The sequence below is a fragment of the Ambystoma mexicanum genome, chromosome 1p (assembly GCF_040938575.1).
Source record: "Ambystoma mexicanum isolate Mex_15411 chromosome 1p, UKY_AmexF1_1, whole genome shotgun sequence".
NCBI classification, from domain to species: domain Eukaryota; kingdom Metazoa; phylum Chordata; class Amphibia; order Caudata; family Ambystomatidae; genus Ambystoma; species Ambystoma mexicanum.
The window spans coordinates 61760667-61784760 of NC_090921.1; the positions used below are offsets into that span (position 1 = coordinate 61760667).

General features: G+C 43.9%; 1 protein-coding gene across 4 annotated transcripts in view; it reads left to right on the forward strand.

The window, feature by feature from the left end:
• LOC138566119 (zinc finger protein 467-like) overlaps positions 1 to 24094 on the forward strand; it is a 158805-nt gene that overhangs the window by 55161 nt on the left and 79550 nt on the right. For all 4 annotated transcript variants that reach the window (XM_069643135.1, XM_069643129.1, XM_069643142.1 and 1 more), the window contains 3 exons: positions 11762 to 11881; positions 16748 to 16861; positions 17380 to 17484. In XM_069643135.1, the coding sequence (XP_069499236.1) occupies positions 11762 to 11881; positions 16748 to 16861; positions 17380 to 17484 (339 nt within the window). The remainder of the gene's footprint in view (positions 1 to 11761; positions 11882 to 16747; positions 16862 to 17379; positions 17485 to 24094) is intronic.

Sequence of the window (24094 nt, forward strand, 5' to 3'; positions counted from 1 at the left end):
TTTCATCTGTTTTTGTGATTGTGGACTCTGGAGTACACCACTTCAGTAGCCACCTTCTTTTGTGTGTTACACAGCACCTTCAGTGCAGTGACACAGGGTTGTCTTTTAGACTCCCCACCGACTACATTTCTGTGGCTGACTACTGTCACCCAGAAAAGGGTAAAGTTGCCATTAACTTTACTTAGTCATTTAACCACAGATCCAGTACACCCCATCTTACATGGAGTACTGGAAAGGGTTAATCCTTACCCCTTTTTATCTGTACCTCCTAGAGCATTGTTTCGCTCTTTTAACATTTAGACTTGGCTGGTGGCAGTGGTATCTACCCTAACTTTTCTACCGCGATTATTCTATATAAACGTGGTATTGTTGTGGGCTATTGTATTAGCCTCGAACTTAAATCCGCTTGACCAAATACTTTTTCTTTAGGCTCCGGTGCGGTTTATTCGCCATTTCTTTTTGTTAAAGTCCTTCTTGTTTTTACTTTGCGCGGCAAACCAGATTTGCCTTCTTTGTTCACTGCCTTTTGGCGGGCTTCTGCCAAGAAGCCCTCCTCTAGGCGCCTGGGTGTCTAGGTGGGCTGAATGTGAGGGAGGGGTGTGTAGTCAACCCCTGCACAGGGAATCCTAGGAAACCCAAGTCCCACTTTTTCATGATTGGCTGAGGTGGTTGTCCGGGCTGGACAACCCCCCTGCTGTGTGATTGACAGCCAGGCTATGTGAATGGGGGATTATTGCATAAAAGGCAGCTCTCTTGGGCTGGAAGTCAGAGTCGCCACTGGAACTACAAGGAACCGAAGAGAAGCGGAGGAGAGGTCGACTGCTTCAACTATCCCGTACCGGTGAAGCCCTGCTGCAGTCCTGAGCTATCTACCCTTCAACGACTAAGAGAAGCTCCAGTCCGGAGTCTTCTTCCCTTGAGCCTGGTGGGGATAACCAGCTCATCTTCTTCAGTCGGAGGAATCCCTTCGCGGTCGAAATCTCTGCACACTGCTGTAGTATGTCCGGATAGCCACCTGAAGAGCATCTCCTGTTCTTTTAAGGAGCGCAACTTTTATTCATTGTTGCTGCTGCCGGCCTCATCCCTGCGTGGTGCAGACCCCCTCATCGTCCTTCATGCCGAAGCTCCGGGAAACGTGGGTCTGCAGGAAACTACCAGGAACAACTGCCGTGGCACCAGCTTCATCATTTGAGAAAGGTACTGTGTCCTGCTTGAGGAATTTGGGTCAATCCCTATTTCTCTTCCTTAAGGCTTGTCCTTAATCTTCCGTACTTCTTATAACTTTTGCTTCCGAACATTGACAATATCAAAGTACTCTTGGCTACGTTGAATTGTGAACTGTCCGACTGTGTGATCCTAGACAACAGGAACCCCGTTCCACTTGACACTGGCTCAGGCCCTTTGACTCTTGAATTCCTGTCTATGAGTGTTCTTCGATTCTGTCTGCCTAACTAATGTATTGCCTAGGATTTGTGCCCCCAACTCCCTCTGGGTATCTCGGTTGCTAAGTGTGTTTTTGCCCCGGTAGCATTTCTTGCCGCGGATACGCGTTTATTTAGTAGACCGAACTGTCAAAAAGTGATCGCAATCGTATTCACGGTAAAGTGTCTTGTTTCATAACACCGGTCCATTCAAACACAGGGTACTTACCTTGATTTATACCGTACAAAGTAAATTGGTTAGTTGTAGTGTAATTTACGTGTGGTTTTGAATTTAATAGAAGTGTTGTGTTTATAACAAACGGTTTAAAAATAAATGTACTTATATTTTTCTAACTGAAACCTTGAGTCAGTGTTTGCTTGAGTCACAGTAATTGTGGTCCCTTTGTGTAATCTCTGCTACTGCTCATATACTCTTGAGAACAGCCTCTGCTACCTCCTCTCCCTCTCTCATCTCTGTTTGCCTAACTGCCATTCAAGATTGGTGTGCCGCCAATGATCTTTGTCTGAATGCCAGCAAGACGGAGATCCTCCTCATTGGCACACCTTCACCATTCTTTCCCCTCACTCTCTGGCCGGCCTCCCTTGGCACTCCTCCTACCCCCACCTGCGAGGCTAAGAACCTCGGGGTCACCTTTGACTCCACCCTTTCCTTCTCCGCCCACATCTCTGAGGTCTCTAAAAAATCAAATTTCCGACTGCACCTCCTCAGAGGTACTCTGCCTTTCCTCTCCTTCCCCCAGAAGATCATGGTATCCCAAGCTCGGTTTCTCTCTAGCTTGGACTATTGTAACAACCTCTTTCTAAATCTACCTGCCTCTACTCTCCGCCCTCTGCAGCTAATCCAGAACAGGACTGCAAGACTTATCCTTGGCCTCAAGCCCTGGGATCATATCTCTCCATCTCTGAAATCTCTCCACTAGTTCCCAGTGGATGCAAGGATTAAATTCAAAACCCTCTGCATTGTCCACAAGGCTTTCTGGGGCCTGGGTCTAAAATACCTTCAGCTATCCCTCCGCAAATACCTCCCCTCTCGAGCTCTTCGCTCCTCTACCTCCAACTCCCTCAGGGTCAGTCGTTTTCCGAAGAAACAAGCTTGGGGTAGATTTCTGTCTTCGGCTGGGGCCTCCCTCTGGAACAGCCTCCCTGCCACTCTAAAACTTGAGGAGAACCATCTCCGGTTCCGGAAGCACCTCAAGACCTTCGTATTTTCTTCTGCCTTCGCTCCCCCTCGCCCCTGCTGATCTGTTCTCTCTTGGCACCGCGCACCTGGCCACCCTCTGTCCTTCGGGCCCAGGTACCTGCTCACCCTCCCGCACTGCCTCCGGGCCACCCCTTGCACTGGGGTCTGTATCTGTACCCATAAAGCCCCCCTTTTTCTTCCTGCACTTATCAGACCTACCCTGTCTTCTGCCTTAAACCTAGCACTTGCAAATTGCTGGCTGCATTACCACTGTTTGTTGCCTTTATTATTTATTCATTGTTATTTATCTGTTTCTCCTCTGCTTCGCACTTTCCACTTCTCCCCACTTACATGAACCCCCCCCCTCGCATGCCCTTGCGCGTTCTCAATGTCACTGGGCCTAGTAAGATCGCTGCTTTGTTCTCCCTTGTTCCCCTCGCTTGCCTTGTCGCGCTCTGAAACACTTGTGTACGAGCGCGATAGAAATAAAATATCAAAAAGAAAAAAGCCTGGCTGCTCCGCTACTGCTACCACTTTAACATAGTAGTACAGGCTTGTACCAAAGGTAAAACTTATATTGCCACCTGTAGTCTTAATTGAGTGTAGTGGTCCCTAAGGGCACTGCACGGGATTCTGCCTAACAGAGGGTCATGGGGGACTTGGAGGAAAATACCCAAGGAGGTGAAATGGTATTCCCCCTTTTCCCATTTCCCATTACCCTCTGCCTTTATGGGGTATTTCCAATCCCATTTCATCTCCCCCTCTCCATTTCCAACATGTACTGGGACGAGGAAGAGGTGATAGAGAACAATAAAGATAATATGGGAAGGCAAGGAGAGGCCTACTACTTTAGTCCACCATAAGGCTGTCCCACTGATGGTCAGGCAATCTACCCTAACCATTCACACCTGACTCAACTTGACAGTTACTTCAGGTATAAAAAGGTGTGGTTCTGCCAAAGAGTATGAGCAAGCTGGGATTGCTGGTTGGAATGTGAAGTCTGCAACATAAGAAGCCTGGCAGGACCGGAGGAGAACGGGATGGGGAGACATTGACCAGGTGTACCAGAGGGGTCGCAGTGCAGAGAACCGGAGCAAGGCGAGTTGCAGCTTATTGGCTGTCTCCAGGCCAGTGCCTGCTCCCTGGAACAGGTGCCAATCCCAGGGGTATCTGAGAGGCTGGTGGTGAGACCCTGACCTCACACCCCATATCGCTGAAACCTGCTCGCCAGCGCTGCGCTGTCTGGGTGAGTCTTGCTATGTGAATGAGGGAAACCCAGTGGCATGCGGATGGCTGGAGTGGGAGCGTGGCTTGAAAGCCGAAAGTAAAGCGATAAGCAGAAGGGAAAAAGAAAGCAAGGAAAAGCAGAGTGCGCAAGCGGCGCAAAGCGAGAGAAAGCAAAGAGGACCCAAGCAACCCGAAACAGGAAAGACGGTGCGAGCGACCCGACAGACTGAAAAGCGAGCCAAAGAAAGCGAAGAGAAGGTGGAGTGACCCAACAGATTGCTTTCTATTGCTTTGAATTTCAATTTTTCAAAGAAAGGGTGTGAGCGACACAAAAGCAGAAAAGAGGGTGCAAGCGACCTAAAAGCAGAAAATAGGATACAGGCTACCCGAAGGCTGTAAAGGGAAAGTGCAAGAGGCACGATACAAAGAAAGGAAGGTGCAAGGGTGCACGACCAAAGAACAGAGTGTGCCAGGGGCACGATAAAGCCAAGAGGAGTGTCCAAGAGGCACAGTAAAGAGAGAAGAGGTTGCAGGTGTGCACAACAGAAGGAAAGAAAGGAGAAAGAGAAGCAAAGCCAGAATTGAAAAAGGGCACAGGGGGGATAGGTGCCAGAATGAAGAAACAGAGTACAAATTGAGGGGTCAGAAGTCAGAGTGGTCGCGCAGGGGAGGAGCCAAAGCCCAGCATTTTCAAAATTGTCTCTGAAACTACCCCATGGAAAGAACTGTTTGTTAAAATGGTGCATCCTGACAAGGTGAACTTTTGTGTGAGACCAGACGTGTCTAAGCTTGGGGAAGGGATCCCAGAGAGTCCTAACAAGAACTGTGATTTTTTTTGTTTGTAACTGAAAGGATTGAAGCTTGGGGAAGGAACCCCCCAAGAGACCTAGAGACATTTTGAACCTTATTGACTTGGTGCAAGAGACCTACGTGAAAGGTTCCAAGGGCCATCTTTTTTTTTAGAGCTGAACTATTTTTGATACTGGTAGAACTACACCAGATGGTAAGGCTATCTGAATCCAGTCTTGGTTTACATTTCTTTTTGAGCCACCATTTCTCTTTAAGAGGACCCCTGATCACATTTCATCGCACACTTTAGACACAGGCAGACTTTGGTTTTGGATTTATAGACATCGACGGCCCTTAGAAACATCAGTTGAGGAAACAACCCCTTTAGAGTTAGGGCAAGTTAGGCATTATACCAACCCAACAAAGTTTATAAATAAATGTGTTTGAACTGTTGCTTTTGAGTCTGTGCCTTATTTGATACCAAGCCTGTCTCACAACGCCTATTCTAAGTTACGTCTTTTATAAAGGAAGAATGCAAATTATCATACGCAAAACATATCAGATACAACATAATGCCATGTTCCCCATTGGTTAACACCTATATAAGAATCTAAACATCTCCTATAGTTCTTTGCCCCATTGGTTGTGCTCATCTAAATACAAACCCCTGCAAGATGTTGTTTATGCCGTCAGGAGGAAACACTATAACGATTGGTCCGTTATACCCAGGTAAATTGTTGCAATAATGTACTCTTCTTATTGGTCAAGACACTGTGTGGAGAACTCGTGATGTGCATACCCCCGAGAGGACAAAATCAGGGAGCTAGTGTGAACAATGAGGTCAAACCGCCTAGTGATACAATGGCTTCCTCAACAGACCAGACAATTTGGCACTCCCAAATGGCTCATTTAACATAGCAGCTGTGCTATTTGCTATCGGCTCTTGAGACTCCTGTCTGAGAACACGCTGCACCCCTAACAAGGCCCCTACTCTGTCTCTTGGGGACCAGGTGCTATAAAAACATACAGTGGAGGCACTGCTCTTGGGAATTAATTTCTCTGAATTGTTTGTTCTAGTAAATAAAGTGAATAAAAACACCTGCAGTTCAAATGGTCTGGATGCTTTTCACTGGAGGCACTAATACTCCAAACCTAGCTTGCCCGCTTAGCAGTGCCTGATACCAGGCCCTATTCTCATGACACTCGGCTTTCACAGCTGCAACACTAGTCTAATTGGCTAAGACCAACATCCTTTGCAAGCTCCTGCACACTGCTCATCATTTGCTATTTGCGCTTTGCGTTCCCCTTCATCCCTCGACCTTGGATGTTTGATCACTCACTGGGGGTAGGATGCATACATTCTAATTAAATGAACAAAAGCAAAAGCTCCAATGACCAGCCTAATTCTCTAGCTACTGGAAATAACATCAAGGTGAGACCTAATCCAAAATGGTGGGACTCTTGCTACCGAGGCACACAGATCTTGTGTTACTAAAACAATACCCTTTACCCTATCTTGCCTTTAAGCACTTCAACTGTCTCCTACCAGTGGCCACAAAGTTGTCCTAAATCCTCAATGCAACCAAAACACACATAATTAATACTGCTAGCTACAAGCTATTAATCAATTCTCTGGCACAAACCTCTAAATAATGAGCAACGTTATTTCATTGTTATTCCTTTTTTCATTATGCAAGGCTTAATTATGCTTTCAAAGGTTAGCTACAAATAACATGTGTGCAGGAATGCCAATCCAAACGTACACTAAATGACCAACTCTCATTGTTAATACAATTTATGCACCCTAAACCTCTTTCCATTGTTGGGACGTTGCATCTGCATCCCAACAGAGCCAAAAATGGCCACCAGGAAAAATAGAGAGAACACCGTAGATAGGTGTCTCTGGTATCTGGGCTTCATCTTCAGGAAGTTCATGACTCCAGCAACTGACCTTCCAGCTAGATCCTTAATGTCGCCGCCTTCTTCCATGTACACAGTAGCACTTTGGGTAGCCATGGTCTCTATAGATGTGCACTTAGACTGCTGATAGTCCCACCCGCCCTCTGATCACATTTAATGTGTGACCAAAGTTTTGGTGGCTTCCAAATCAGTCGAAGAGAGCCTGCCTCCTATTTACAAAGGCCATCTGCATGGGCTCATTCATGGTTGTCGATAGAGGTCTCTGGCAGACCATGACCATGTTTACCCAGTTTCTTTTCAGCCAGGGCTGCCTTTGTGAGCTCTGAGTAAGAGTTCACATTGCCACCGGACAAAGATGGCATTTCCCACTTATCAAGGCTGTTAAACATGCTCAGAAACTCATGGGGTCATTAACTACACAACACGTCTCCTGTTAAACCTCACACGTAGCACCAAGCCATACTGAACTATGGGTTGAAACTACCTTCTCAGATTACCTAGACCCACAACAGGCTGGCACTTTCCCCACCTTCGGAACCAAATCTCTTTTTGTATCCGTCCTGGATGACCTGCACATGGTGGAGTATTACACGGGTTGTCTTGGCCCTGGATTTGTTTCTTATCAACTGCATATGATACCGTAGATTACTCCACACCTTATCTCAGACCCCATTCCTCTAAAATATGGCCTGCTTCAGGACTCAACATTGTTCCATCTTTTACTCAATATATTTGCTCAGTGACTGGCTAGTCTCAACTGATTTATTTACTTCTTTATCTGCTCCTGTGACGATGACTCTCAAATTTAAGTCTGTAATGATGGGGACAGACTGCCACTAGAAGCCTAATTTTGGAATTGGCTATTGGCTGTAAACTAGTTGATAAGACACCACTGGCCGACACTCAACAGTATCAACAAACCAATAGAACATCACATTTTAGTCTTCAATAGTGGGGAATCTATCCTCACTGCCCCTTAGCTTAAAACCTTAGGTTAAAATCAACCAGGATTTCTACCACGCTCCACATGTAAATTCAGTGGTTTATATGTGTCACTTTCAATTAAGCACTCTTCACAGGGTTATCCCCTACATTCTGCCTGCAAACTGGCTACTTATCTTAGGCGATCGGCCTATTTTGTTAAATGCTTACAAATGGTGCAGAATGCCACAGCCTGGCTTCGTCCTGCCACACGTAGTTATGACCATATCTGCTCACTGCCTTGCCATATTAACTGCCTCCAGGTGGAGTATTGGATTCAATTCAAGCTCCTGTGCCTCACCATAATGCCTACTACAGAACTCGTCCCCTTGCTTAATTTCAAAATGGCAGCAATACCACCCACTCCGCTCTATCAGATCCCACACCTCCCTCTTGCTTTTAATGCCCTGATTTTACGAAAAAGGACATAGTAGGCCAGCATTCTCATTCCTGGTGCACAGTGATGAAACACCCTCCCTACTGATCTGCATTCTGCCAATAACCACTCAAGACTCAACTTTGCACCTATAAACCGTGCTGCTTGCCACTTAACAGCTTCAATAGACCCTTGAGTGTATTTGTGCTTTAGAAATCTGCATAATATAAATGAATGTAAAAATTAAAGCCTGCTGCACCTACTCTTTAAAAGTCACTGCGCCAGTAGACTGTAAAGCTACAGGTACCTACACTTAAAGCTATAAATAGGAGACAGTGAAGCCTGGGTTACCTGCACATGAATATATTTTTCTAATAGATGGATCAGAAAATATGCAGGTAATAAAACTTCAAAAGATCCCCTATGGAGGACGCTGTATGTTTGTGGGTACCTACATTTCGAGAGGAGCTTCATAGATAAGACGATAAAGCCTACAGCACCTACGCTTAAAGATGTTCTTCATATAGGAGTGTGAGCGGTCAGAGATGAGAGGCGGATACAAAGTTGTCATGTTTTCAACATTGGTCATTGAATTAAAATAAATAGGGTTTGGATAAAGGCCTGTCTGCCCCTATCCTAAAGAGAGTTTCCCTGCCTAGAAAACTAAACCTAAAGTAAGCTGTCGTTGTGGCCAAAATGTGTCTAACCCTCACACTAAAAATGAACAAAAGATTCAAGGTAAATGTCTCTAGTTAAAGTTCAGCAAAAAGTGTGCGAAAACTAAGTATGTAAATCCAACAAAACAAACCTTGTATCCAGGAATTGATTGCCTTCCCCTGAACTGTCTCAGGTAGAAAGTTGAAAGGAAATGTCTCCTTAACATAACACTTTCATAAGGATGATGAAATGTGTCTCTTCCAAGCAAGGGCATTGGAAAGGGTGGCAAAAGTGTATTTTCTACACAGCAATTTAAGGAATGCCTTTTTAGCACTTTAAGGAAGATAAGAAACATTTATTTTCTCTCTTAAGGTTAATGAATAAGAATAATGAACAAGTGTCTCTTTCCAACAATGGTGTTTGAAAGGATGGCAAAAGTGTCTCTTCTATACAGCAACTTTATTAAAGATGGTCTCCTGGTGTACTCTCCTGCCTGGCACCTTTTCACCTTTTCACAATGTCATTTCTTTTCACTTACTCTACATGGATTACCTAGTCTGCTCCCCTGCTCCCCTGCCAGGAATCCCCCCCTAGGCTTTGCATAGCCCCTGGTATACTCTCCTGCCAAGTATCTTTTCCCCAAAGGCTTGCTGCTTGATGCACCTCTTTCACCAGGTCTTCTTATAACTTTCAATCACCTTCTCTTTAAGTATAACACAGTTGGCCTTCTTCATTGTTTATACTTTATTTGCTCCAGGTATTACCTGTTCTAACTTTCCCCATATTGACATTTCATATATGGAGACTTGTTCAAGCTTTGTTTGTTAACGTCATTGTTAGTGTTAACTGGCTTGTGGCAATACTTGTTGCACTCACCCCATACTGATATCTCATATATGAAGATGTGTAAATATCTTGCCTTTAAATTGCTTCATTAATGTTCACTTGCTTTTGACATTTCCTCCAGCATTCCCCATATCAACATCTCATATATGGAGACTTGGGGAAACGTTATCTTTCTATATCGTTTGGTTGCTATTCAAAATAAGTTCCCAACGGTCTGTACACCTGTTGGTATGCCCCGGGGACTCCCAGTGCTTCTGGGCATACTCACTGCTGTTTGCGGGTGATCCAGACCTGTGGCGTATGACTGCAGCAAAGTCCTTGCTCAGTGAACGTGTTTCCTGCTCTGCAGACCCTCCTGCGTATCTCCTGCCGGCTTCCCCTTCATCTAATGGTGGAACTGCTGCTCTTCCCAAGACCGTGTCCCCGGCAGCCTCTCCACTTTCCTCAGTGGTTTACCTGCATCACCCAATGTGCTTCTCCCAGTCTCTCGCCTTGCAGGTAGGAAGTGCCTGCCTCCTTCCACACAGTCCACCCTCGTGTGTCTGTCTTCCAGTTCTGCTTCCCGCTTTGCCCGCTCTGCATCTCTCTTCTCCCCCTTCACTCTGAACTTAAAAAGGCACACCATGTTCAAGTGTCCGGTGCAGATGATTCTCATTCCAGCAACTATTCTGCACATTTGGCTTGGTGTTTCTCTTGCTCCACAGTAACTCCTTTCTTCTTTTCCTCATCCCATTACTGGAGGTTTTATGGGAGTTGAAGTCCATAGGAGTTTTAGACTTTTTAAAACTGCAATGCTTTGATTACTTGTTTGAATCAAAACTATTAGAAACAGGAGGTGTTATGTGAGACTGATGTGTTATGGTATTTTGTTTGGGATCCTTACTTAGGATAAAACCATCAGAGACAAAGGATGTTAAATATGAGTCATGTGCACCTGAGGTGTGAACATTACTCTGCCTAGATTTTTTTGTAGAATACGTTCCTTGGGTCCTACAATTGGAGGGACTCATAAAGTGACCACATGCCATTAGGAATTTAGGAATCATAGGGTCTTCTTCGTTATTAACAGACGAATACTGCGTCTCTCCTGATGGGGCTACAGTGTCTCTGTGACAACCATCTCCTCCCATGTGATCCTTTCTCCTAATACCACCGCCAGGGTCAGGATCAGGTATCCACTGCTGTCCCCAGGCCACATGGGAGGAGAGCTTAGGCTGGGGATCAGTGATGACTCCACAGGAGATAGTGAAGCTGATTGTAAATACTCTTCATGAGTGTCTCCTTAGCCGAGCCAGTAAAGCTTCGGGTACCTACAATTCTAAAGTTCTCCACTGAGGTGACATTATGGCAGAGGGTAACTACAATTGAAAAGGTTCCCCATAGACAAGACAGTAAAGCCGGGAGCACCTAGAATCCAAGGGGTTCCCCATAGTGCAACAGTAAAATATGGGGTACCTACAATTCAAGAGGTCCCCCATAGAGAGGCAGTAAGGCTTGGGGTACCTACAATTCAAGAGAGTCCCACCTAGATGAGACAGTTAAACCTGGGGCGTACAATTCAAGAAGGTCCCCATATAAAAGACAGTAAAGCCTGGATTACCTACCACACAATAGGTTCCCCATAGACGAGACACTAATATCTGGGGTACCTACAGTTCAAGCATGTAAAGAGTCACTTCATGGAGTTCTTTTTACTGACTGCAGTACAGCATTGAGTCCCTAATCCCATAAACACCTTCTAATCCGTCCACTCCGTGAAGTATTTTGTAGCTGAGGCACGAACGCCCAGGTCCTCCACTACATGAGTTCCTTGGTTATAATCGATGAAGAAATGTGTGGGGGCTGTGGCGCCTTCCGATTTCTGTTTAAGTGGCCACAGCTCTGGAACCTTAGCCAGGTACTTTTCCCGCATGAGTAATGCTAATAGTGCTTGAGAACATTTAAGCTGGCAGAATAAGGGATACAGCTGTTCTATTCGGTGAGTACTGTTGACAGATTGATGGCTCCAAAAGTCTGGCATGCGCTAGCTCGAATTTATAAACCGCATGTCATATATGTGACTTATGCTGTGCCCACAATGCTGACATTTAAACATTATGGACAGTGGCTATCTCACAGAGAAGAGAAGAATGACAAGATGTCAATAAGAAAACTCAGTCAAAGGATGTCTTTCATGTTCCCTCACTTGCAATAGTGATGTACAGCATAAGAAAAGACAAAGATGTCTAGACAGATGGAACATCTAGGTAACCCCAAATGGATTCTTCAAAATAGAACAAGGACTGAAAACCCAATATTAAATCCATTATGTGTGAATTTCAGTTATATAATTCTGTACTTAAGTCGCAGGGAGCGCTTTTGTCAATGCTGCTCAGCGGAGTGATGGGGTCCAAGAAGAACCGGTCAGGAAGCTGGAGAATCAGCGTGCAGAACGAGCAGACCGCCAGGATGGCCGTGACCCAGGTGAGCAGCGATGTCTTGGAGATTGTTGGTGTGCTGATACTGAGTGTACCACACCCCAGTCCTTCATCCTTGCAAAACTACGGGGGGTAATGGCATGCTACCCCCGGAAACTGGATTTTCAAATGTGGTATCACATTATTTGCTTTCACTGAAAGGTAAAGAAAACTGCCCAGGTTTACCAGGTAAATGCCTCTGTAAAACACATCTCTTCTTGATAAAACCGTTAATGGTTTTATGAAAGGTTTCACTAGTCTGACTATTGACTGTCCATGAGATTATTTACATTCATCATTTATAAACCCTAGTTCATGATTAATCTCAGAGATTGCCATTTGTTCATTAACTATGATTGATTTCTTTTTTTTTAAATGTACCCAATTAATGTATCCAAAAAGATGTTCTCTGAAATGGTCATTTCTGCCGGTCATGCTTCTCCCTCGATTGTGGCAGGAATCTGCATACATTATCCGAAAGTACATTGTGAGTTGTTTCTGATTGGGCCACCAATGCGTTGTTATTTGGTCTTATATTCCATATACGTACACAGTTGCCCAGAGTGTCACCTCAGACAGTTAGCTGTGTGTTGAAGTTCCCTGCCTAACCCGGAGGTCATATATTCGGGTGACTGCGGGGCCTAGAGCCTCCACGACCTAGTTGGTGATGGATTAGGGATTTGTATGGCCAGGCATCTGAACGTGTTCCCCATGTCGCAGTACAGGCGATAGTTACATGAGGCAAGTTGGGGGCACTGACTCCTTAGGGAGACAGTTTCCAAACTTGCCAAGCTGAAAAAGAATGTATATTAGGGATGCAATGTCCCCCCCTGTCCTCAAACGTAAGTGAGTTATGTATTTGCAGAGCAGATAGACTTTGAGAGACTGTGTCTGTAACGGCGCACATCTCTGAGCTCAAAGAAAAACATTTACGGGGCCCAAAAGCTCACGCATGGAAACTGTGCTGAATCCAAATAGGCTTTTACTTTGCTCACCATCCTATACTTTTGCAAAGCGCGAGAACTGGCTTTATGTTGTTTGCAAACCAAAAGAGGTCTGTGGACTGCTTGGGCAGCAGAATCATCACAGTTGATGAGCCTGACATCCATGATGGCAGATTATCATTCTGATGGATTGGTCTAATATCAAACCCCCATCACAATCACAGGTGAATTAATTAAAGTCACCATTCATAGTCCCTTACCCATTTAAATCCACAGGGGTGACCTCTCATAAAATCGCATCCCAGTCGGAGGGCTTAGAGACCTATATTATCTCAGAGTCCAAGTCAGGCATGGTTTTCTTTTGATAAAGGTGGTTGTTGAAGGAGTTTTGAGTGAGTTGTCAATTTTTGAAGGAGGTGGTGGGAGGAGGTGGCTAGAAACAAGAGAAGGAGAAAAGTCATCACAAGTAGGTGGTTAGAAAAACAGGAGGATGTGGGATGGGGGTTGATAATCAGGAGGTGGTGGCTGAGGTGGTGGCTGGTTTAGCGCAGTATAAGGAGGAGGGAGTAGGATACCAGGGTGGTGATGAGGTTGGGCATCAAGAGGTGTCTAGCTGAACATATTAGGATGAGGTTGGAGTCGAACATTCGTAGGAGGAGAATGGAGTGAGGTGGTGGCTAGCAATCTTAGAAATGGCAAGATGGCAAGCTTGGCCTAAGGCAGGGGTTTGGTGTGGTAACCCTTTCTGAAGCGATTGCACCCATGTTGGGAGGAGGAACAAGCGTGTGGCCTGGTGTTATGGAGGAGCAATACAAGGCGAAAAGTGGCGTGGTTGTGGGGGAGGAAGAAATTAGCACCCTTGGAGAGAGAGGAGATAAGATCCCATTAAACTGGGGATCACCAAGCCAGTGGGCGTTAAAGAGTAGAGTAGACTGGTTGGGAGAGTAAGGCGTAGGAACCGTGGAACCATGGAGGAAGGGAGGTGGAGAAGCCCTCCTGTTCGCCTCGTAAACCTGACAGAAAGTATTGAGTCCGCACTTTTCCCCAGTAGTGTTGTGGTTTCCCCACCCTAAGAGAGAGGGAGAGAGAGAGAGACACCTGGAACAGGGTGGAAGTGGAAGGATCTGGGGAAACCCAGAAACCCAAGACTAAAAGTACTAGAGGAGACCAGGAGGAAAGATAGAAGAATGGTAGAGGAACACCTTAAATGTCAGATTAAGATCGCAGGAGGATAGCCTGAGAAGAAAGGGCAAGAAGGATATAGGTCTTCTGGCTCTGGATTTTAAAGTCATAAACTCAAACTGGCGCAAACTGGCGAGACCCCAATAATATTCACAATCTTACCAGCTGGGTTTTGGTGTGCCCCACCAAATACATGGAAGAGTCCATAATAGACTGCAAAGAATTTTCAGGGCATAATGGACCAAATCTTCTTGTCGGCTTTGGCTGAAATGTTCATCTGCTCTCAAAGAACTGCAGAGTCCCTCAAGGAGAGATTGGATAAGTCCACCCCCTTGGTCGATGTCTCAGTACATGCAAAAATACACTAATGAATCATTGTTGATTTACTTTGATATATGCTCACTCTATGTGATCCACTACAAACTGGTATGAGATTTGATATGACATGACCCTATATCCAACCACCTGCTCCACTTACGAACAGTGTTTTCTCCCTCCTTGAGCCATCTGTCCCAGCTATCATTTTTTCACTTTACCCTAATGGGCTAGTGGTACATTTTTATTTTCATCCACAACTTCCATGATAGCATTATATTGCCATACACAGGTGGAACAACTATACAGCGTCTTGCTTTATGAAGATCTACACAATGATTTAGTGCTTATTTGTCAGTATCCCACTGTTACATGGTCATGTTTTCATACATTGTTCCATACATTATATTATGCGTTACACGGGTGCCCTTTTTCTAGGAACTAGTGGGTGTTAAATCATATGTGAACAGACAGGGCTGCTACTATGTATATCTCAAACTGTGTATAGGAATGTATCAAGTCAGGACACAATACAAATTCAACAATATGTTGCGAAAAAGTGTAATAAATGCATACAGTTTATAATGAAACAGATGATAGATATTAATGACAAATAATGCATACAAAATGACTAAATAAGAGCAGAAAGAAATATAAAGGCTGATACATTTATAAAAACATAAAGATCACAATAAAAAAATAAATCCTATCACTCACATACATAAAAGGGTAACTTCATTCTCTTATGGCTTTATTGAGAAAGAAAGAAAAAAATTGTTATGTGTTGTTCAAAATTGAATGAAGAGAAATGGGGAACTAATCCTCAAAATTAGTTGCCAAACTCCCAAAAAAATCTGTTTACTCATATGTATTTTAGTAATTTGAGACATGACATGTTTCAACCAGCTATACTAGTTTTGCGCATCTGGCCCAAATTCACATGTGGTCAGTGCCATTGTATTTGTTAATTTTGAGCAGTCCGTCTTCAAGCTTGTACTTGTGTAGATTCCATGTTCCAATAAGGAGAGAGGAAAATGTATTAGACAAGGGGTGGCTCTCTCAAAAGTACTGTTCTTGTAGGCCCATAGGGAATTGGCATACCTATTTTTTAATCTTAAGTCTGTTATCGAACGTCAATTGTTTTTCTGAGACCTAAACAGATTTAATATTATGAAATATGGTCCATAATTAGCCAATCAATATGTTCTAACAAAACATAATGGAAATTACCTTGCATTATTTGATCATTTTATTGGTTTATATCTTCCTTCATCCTTTTATCAAAGCAATAGTGTCAGTGGTATCTCCACACCTGTATGACTCATTCCTTAAAATATCACGTCCCTAGGTCAGTATAACTGCTATGTTTCGAGGAGAGATTATTGTAAGAGAAAGTTACTTTTGCATACATAGTAATGGTTTCTTCCTTGTCATCCACTTATGGAGTGGGCGGGTGCCATTTTGAAAGGCTTTTTATTTAGTGGTTGCATGATTATTCAACTCTGGCCACCTTGGAATAGGTTTGTTCAAATGGAATTTTTTAAAATAAATTCCCTATTTAAGCTCCACAATTATGTTACTCAAGGTCACATGGCTACAACACGAGAGCCATCTTTCTAAACAGACATAGTATTAATGCTCACTGCAGCTTTTCAATGTTCATTTTATAATAGTGGTCCTTTTCAGAGCTCACAGGTACGTATTCGTTAGATTAGCCCTAGTTAACCTCCACAATTTTCTTTTACCTGATATCCTAAATGTTATTCTCTGTTTGGGAAACACTATTTGTTATGTGGCAAACACTCACTTTTATTAAAACTATGACTAACAAGGTTGCATGCTTACACCATGGGGGCCAGTTTGCTAAACAGGTCTGTGTACTCGGCAGCCATCTTTTAACGTTCATTTTGTAATTTCTGAAATTCCGATAAATACATTTTGAGATGTTCTTAGTGGGAACTCTGTCCATGCATACATTATATACACATTTTAAATGGGTCTGAATGGTTACGGTTGTATTGACTGATGTTAATCTTTTGTATGTCTTGGTGTTCTAGCTAATGTTTACTGCTGGGAAAAGGTTTGTGTACTGTGTTGGAGATCAACTTGGCACTCTCACTTAAGTGCACAGAGTATGATGCAGTAGAAATATTATGATCTCCCAACAGGACCATGGCACCGCACACATGTAGTTACACACATGTAGTTGTTTATAGTATTGCTCCATTGATGTACAATAATTGTATGATGGTGTATGCGCTTTACATTGTTATATGAAGTAAGAGACCCTTCTCATATGATTTCTTACCCTTTAAACAAACTCATTATATGTTTTTCAAAAATAATAGTGCGTCTACTTTTTTTGTAGGATTTCTGCATACTTGGAACCAAATGTCATTACCTTTTAAAATATTAAAATGTTTGCCTTTTAGGATTTCCATTACTGAATGCATATGTTCCTTTGCGGAAGGATGACAAGCAGGCGACTGGTTTAATGGATCATTTTCAAGTCAAAGTAGGAGAAGGCAACAACGACTCCAGTTCGGGTAAGTCCTGAATGCTCCTGAATCCTGGTAGTGTGATAGGACTATGGTGACCTTACGACAACAAGTGCAAATGATGAATCTTACCATGTGGGTCATTCTACAACGGCTTAATTGGGCATAGGTTGGATGAGGCCGCCTGTCTTGATTTAGTATTTCTTTTTGCTATGTCATCATTTGTAGGTATGACATTTCTTGAAAAATATGTTTTCTGCCAACCCATCCTGGAACACATTCACACGGTTCACTCAACATGTAAAATAGAGCAATGATGCCAATGAAAGCTAAAATTAAATCATTCACCTGTAGGAACCTTTCATTTAAAGACTGGGTTGCCTCTAGGAATCGGAATACCACTGTTTATACAGAGGTTTGTTGGGATCCAAAATTTTTGAGGCGTTCAAAAGCTACAAGTACCTTCGCCACATGCTTTTATTAAGCTTGTTTATCACTGTGCTAAAAGTAGTAGTCTTAAGTGCTGACATTGTGTGTTTATAATTGAGCTGTCTATTTTAATGAAGGTAATGCAGTTATGTCATTGGGTCCCACCTTCTGCATAAAGGAGGAAGCTGTGTGCATGGCACATCTGGACAGCCAAGAAGCAGAAATCATTAACCGCCCCACAGGTGAGAACCATTTCTGATTACCGTGGAAATATAGAAAATATTCATCAACTTTTTATAAATTTAGTTTTTTAATTAAAATAATTCATAGTGTATGTGTTCTTTCCTTTTACATACATTTCCTTTGGATAAGCTTTCTGTATACAGACCTTTCTCTCAGACATAGTTGAACTCCACAGGCCAGACTCTCTTGCCTCTAGCTGTGCCATTTCTTCTGTGAACTATATTTTGTAACAAAGACCCATATTTTTGGTTAGTTGATGAGGCTGGGGAGACCAGTTTGACTGAGTGACACTAACCGCTCTGTGATGTAGGGTCTGAACAAGGTTCATGGAGGATACACCAGGTTTCATATCCCATTTCTAACCTCTGGTGTCATCGCAGTCAGTCCTGGCTTATTGCACTACTGTCCTAAATCTCTCGGATTTAACCAACCTAGTATTTCATGTTCCTATGGGTCTCAGACCGATTATAAGGATTTTGTGAAACAGCCATTTTCAGAAAAGACTGTATATCCAAGCTGCAATGTTGAGAGCTTCCTAGCAATCTCTGAACGGTTTGGACCTGGTGGCAGTGGGGAGGGACCGCCCAGAGCAGCAGAACCTAGGATGATCCAGGAGAGCTCAGGGTCACTTAGGTGGACACAGTCAGTGATACAGAAAGTAGAGGAGGCGGCTGGTAACTTCCTTGTGAATCCTGTGTAAACCAAGAGAGAAAACAGTTGTGAATGTAGCTGGAAAAACTGTTTCCCGGTACACTGGGAATTAATGGGAGAGGAACTGTTTGGATTGGGAGAACCAAGATGGTGACTTCTTGAAGTCCACAGACCCGCGCCTGTGCCTACGGTCCAATTAAAACAAAGAATGAACAGTTTGAATTCCTTGAACCAATTCCTGTATTTTGTGGGTTGTGCCACACAGCTGAGCATAATTAAGGGTTTGTGGGGGCTCCGGAGCTGGGTCTGGCAAGGTATAAAATTACTCAATGCTCATGATCGTGTATTTGAGTGCCTCAGAGTAAGGCAATTATGTACAGGGATGAAGAGAGGAGAGCAGCTGAGAGAAGTGCAGCTAGAAGAAGGGGAGGTGAGGAACAGGATGAAGTAAGGAAGCGAAAGTAGGAAGGGGAGAGTGGAAGCAGCTGGAAAGAGTGACGTGGAGAGTGGAGAGTGGAGAGTGGAGAGTGGAGAGTGGAGAGTGGAGAGTGGAGAGTGGAGAGTGGAGAATGGTGATGCTATAGCGGAGAACAGAAGAAAAAGAACGAGAGAAGGTGATTCGTGTGAAGGGCATTCAGTAGCCATACAGGAGGAGGTTGGGAAGAAAGTGTTGAAGGAGAGGAAGGAAAGGAGCAAAATGGAGAATATAGTTCAAGAGGAGAAGAACACAGATGCAACAGAAGGAGATTGAAAGCAGAGCAGGGGAAGCCCTCCACAACAGTCGTGCAATTACCAGCAGAGAAAAGGAATATTGATGGAGAGACGGGAGTTTAGAAGGGGAGATAGACAGTGCCTGGTCATTGTGGGACATCATTAGGAAATAAGATAAGCTACAGTGCAGAGTGGAAGTGAAGGGGGCTAGGTCGGGACCAGGGTTGGTGTCCTGCAGTGCCCATAGCCCTGGTGAAGACAGTGGCAGTCACCCACCAGCAATCTGTAAACTTACTACACCCAACACACAGGTCTGTTAAAGTTTGTTATCAGTTGACACAGGTGTGGAACCAGACACTGTGATTGTTTAACCAAACCAGATTTCAGGACCTAGGTACGTCAGAAAACTTTTTATTTACCCTACAACTAAGCATGGAGCAGTCAATGTGTAACATCATTACATGATGTGCGTATCGTGTGACGTTATCACGCTAGACCTCTGCTCCACATTAAACACTAAGTAAGCTCTAAATACTAAGTAAGTTCTAAGAGCTGAGTGTCGGAAGCGGCTCATCCAAGAGTGCGGCTAGATGCTCTGACAGTGTGAGTTTGTTTCCTCTAGCCTGAGTCTGCACACTTCTTGCTCTCCCATTTCTGTGTATCCTGCGACAGGCTCCATGCTCAGTTCTGCTGTGACTGGCAGCTGGGGACAGTTGGGTGTCTGCCCTGCCCCTTATGTCAAAAGCACTGATGCCCTGAAACTCTGAAGCATGTAGCTGAGCCGCAGAGCCGGGTGTAGTCAGCCTGCCAGGATTGTGTAAGCAAGTGGTGAACTTGTTACACCGGTTTGCTTTTTTCACTATTCTTAATCTGAAACTATAGTTACAACCATACTCATCGGGGGGGGGGGGGGGGTTTGGTTTGTGCCAGGCCCCACTTGAAGTGTCTTGGGAGAGGTTGTGGTTTGAAAGTAGAATGGTGTAATTTGGTGCAACATAGCCCTATTGACGTGAGGAAAAATGGGGCTGCTGTTTTGGTCGCTAACCCGTATCAGCTGTTTGGTTATTGGGCCTGGCAATTATTTGACATTGGCCTGCTATGGTTTGGACGTAAGCTGCTGTGACTATTGAGACTTAGAGCTCTTTGAGCTGTGAGTAGCATATATTGGTTAGCGCCAACTATATATTAGCTACGGGAAGCACGCAAAGTGTTCCGGTGTTCACGGGTGTGATGGGTGAGCCGGTCAGCGCTGCCGGAGGAGTTTGCTGTATAGGACCATCCTGGAACTCTGACTCAGACAATTGTCGCCTTGCACAATCTTAGGTTTGTCACCGAGAATGAATCGGGTATCGCAATGACCGTTGGTTGGACTCTGTTTTTTTTTTTTTTTTTTTTTTGGGGGGTACCGTCTTGAATGAGCTTAGCAGTCAAGATCTTCATGCCAATTTCTGTCTTTATTTTCTTATTATCTTTCATTCTTGTGAAATGCTGTTCTTCCCAAGTACCGAAAACAGCTGCCATGATGACTGTGACCCTGTCCAAGGCTAGAACCACTACCATTTCATATCCCATGGGTACTCAAACTAAAGCTGTCCTTTGTCCTCCACCAAATTGGGATGATTGTGTGGAGCAGCGGGTAGATTACGAAAATAGTGGGCGGTCGATCTGGGTTTGTTCAGCGGAGGAGTATGCCGATAATGGGACCGATGCGAGACATGGTTGTAGGGTTTTATTTCCCTGAGAAGATGGTTCAAAAGAACAAAAATTGGATTATTAGGTAATATATTAACTAAAGGGATGAAATGTTGGGGTGGTTAGTAACGTCCCAATGAGGGGTTTGCGTTGTGCGTGCCATATTGGTGACTGGAGTGATTTTAAAGTTGAGACGATGTTGTAATTTAGCATGTATCTAATGTATTTAATAAGGAATGGATAAGTGTTATATTTAGTGTTACTTAATGTTTAAGTTGATACATTTTAGATTTGCACGCACGCAGCAAGATAATTCGGAAGAGGAGGTGCTCTAGGTTATACAAGATCTAAAAACCACTTCCTGCCCTGGAGATGACTGCCGCACCAATATTTTCAAGGAGTCAACTAATTTTTTGGCCCCTTGGATTACCAAATTGATCAACCTTTCTTTTGACGAAGGCATTGTACCTGTGCACTCAAATCCACCTGGATAACCCCCTTACTGAAAAAAGAAAACCTAGACCCCACCAACCAAGACAACTATGGACCGATAACCAATGTACTCTTCATACTGAAGATATTGGACAAACGTGCATATATCCAACTTCAGGCCCATGTCGAAGAGCAAAACATCTTAGGCACTCGACAGTCAGGTTACAGGGCTCATCACAGCACAGAAACCACCATGCTAGACCTAATGTTTTGGGACTGAAGACAGAGTCTACCACTGGGAAGAACAACCCGACGATGAAAGCGTGAACAAAGCTTGGCTGCATCCTCCTGGACCTTTGAATTGCCCGGTGAAGCACTGCTGCTGTGCTGTTTTTCTAATCGACAAGAGAAGCTCCTGAAGGGACGACTTCTCCCCTTGGGTTAGCAGGACCAACTAACCCCGAGACGAACTCCACTGGACCATCTTCCCCAACTATCTGTACTTCTTTCTGCTGCAGGAACCGAGTGCCAGGAGTCGAGAAATCTGTAGTCGAGTGCAAGGTCTGTGAAGTTCCAGGAGTCTCCCCACGACCATCCAGAAGCAGGACGACCAGAGCTTGAGTCCCCTCACCAGAGTGCAGGACTCAAGGAGTGAAGGGAAGCCCAACTGGTAACCAAGATCCGCGGTGGTGCTGTTTACTGAGCGCTGAAACCTCGAAGTGGAGCCAATCTGAAAAGAGCCTGTAGCTGCCGCCGACCTCCAAATTGCTGCCACAGAAGTCCTCCAGATGTCCTCCCTATTGTCCCAACGACTGAGGCCCAGGAACCCAGGATCTGCATCGCTGCAACTAGACAGAAGTCAGCTGGACCACTCTTCTTCTAACCAAAGGTACTGATCTGACTTGGGGTACTTACCTCAGTGTCTTTATTTTTGCTCTTCTTAGTTGAGAATTGCAGTAGCTACTTTGCTAGAGTTTATTTCAGCTCTACCCTTCACAAGTTAACAGCTTGTCAACCTACAGTGATTTTTCTTCAACAAACTCTCTAACTTTGTGCAAGACTTTGCTATCTAAGAAGGGCCTCAGCTCCATAGACTGTGCTGGCTCCCTGCAGAGACTCCTAGTCCATTGGACTTTGATACTTACTGTCCCTCATAGGTGATAACTTGATTTCTAACTATTATTGCTGGGAGAAGTTTTTTCTTGACTTTATTGGAACACTTGAGTGCTCACATGTTCTGAGAACCTGTTTACCTTAACCCTTCCTTTCGACTAAACTCAGCATCTACACAGTGATGTATAAATGTCATTACTGTCCTAGTTAGTGATGTCAGCTCCGGGTGTAGGAAGTGTGTAAGAAGCATCACTAAAGAGTATCTACTAGCTTTGTGTTGATTTTAGTATAATTGATTGTTACATACATTGCCCTTTTTAAAGAATGCTCGTTTAAAAACTACTGTTAAATGAATAAATAATTATTTATAACAAAAACCTTGAGCGTAAGTGTTACTTGGCTATTCGTATTGGTGGATTTCATGGCTACAGCTCTACAGCTCTCATTTACCTCTCTTGAGGTAAGCCTGGGTGCTCAGTCACACTACCAACTTGTGTAGTACTGACCTATACCAAAAGGTGGGTTACCTAATACCAAGAGGAGAAGGGTTGTGTAGTCTCCCACAGGGTTACTACATCAATTCATGACGAGATATGATGATATGATATGACCTTTATAACGTGCCTATACACAAGTGTTTCAAGGCACGAGATGGAGGAAGACTACACACCAGAGATCTTCTCTGTGCTCCGTTTCGTCACTGCTCCAAAATGGCAAGGCACCTTAAATGAAGGTGTCAAATCATTACACCTCGCTTTTATGTCTCCATTTAATGCACCTTTAAAATAAAGTTGAAAAGTTTCCCAGCTTGGACTGAAGACATGGTGCTTTACAAGATCATAGTTTCCCAAGAAAATATGTACATTGGTCCAATCAACCCCAGGTAGAAGTCACTTTCATGATGGGCCCTATACACTAAACATATGCCTGGAACTACTTCATTTGTCATCTCTGGGTTCAAGACTGCAAACCATTGGGACCACAAAACCCAAGGGCATGTTCTTCTTATTCATGAGGTTTAATTTGAGTAATGACACAGCTCAGACTGCCAGAAGGTTTTTTGGGCAATGCAAGTGTCTCTTTCACTGGTGGGTAGATGATAAGTGGAGGACATTGATTGAGTTGGGGACTTTATGGAAGATGCTAATTGTGGTTGGTTACTAAAATGGTTGGTTACTAAAATGTAATAATTAAGTCACCTTAGAAGATATTCTCTCCATTCCACATTCCCCAATCAACACACACACACCTTTAAGGCACCCCCAAGCAGTGCATAGGTTTCTTTATGCGTGCCTTCCAGTCCTCAATGTCATTCTCCCTCTTTAAGGAACAATTTGCCACTGTCTGGAGATTCAGCTCACACAGGTGATGAATCTGCCAGGTATTAGCCTTGTCAATGAGCTATTCACATCCAGCACTAAAGTCCATAAGGACTGGGCTTCAACATAAAAGATCAATTTTAGGAAGGCCTGGAAGGGTTAGTGCATTAGCAAACGCAGTGAAGCAAAAAGGACCTGTAGCAGCTTTTGGATCCTTATTGGAGTCGGGAATACTCCCTTTTCCTTCATGCACGATATTCTAATAATTGAGACACTGACACTGGACAGTAAATTTTGAACACACATAAATGTATTGCTTTTGCAATGATCAAACTTTGCTAATGCATTTAAGGAATCGGCATTGCTCTTATTGTGAGGTTTTATGAGTGCCCACAATCTTGACTAAGGAATCCTGCATTGAATTGGGAATCAACATGGAGACGTGTGTGGTCCTTATTTTCTTGACCTTCCTAAATATTGATGTGATATTATAGGCTTTCCCTCCCCAAAGTGATGCTTGAAATGCTAGGGATGGAAATGGCCTGTTTGTCCTTGTCCCACTACTTCCCAGTTTATATTTTGTTTTTGTTTTTCTGTATGTCTTCTGCGCAAGAGTCAAGTGTGGACCCCTGGCAGTGCAGCTCTTCGTCTTTATTTTTTGTTGAACAATACCCATGCCATATCCCTATGA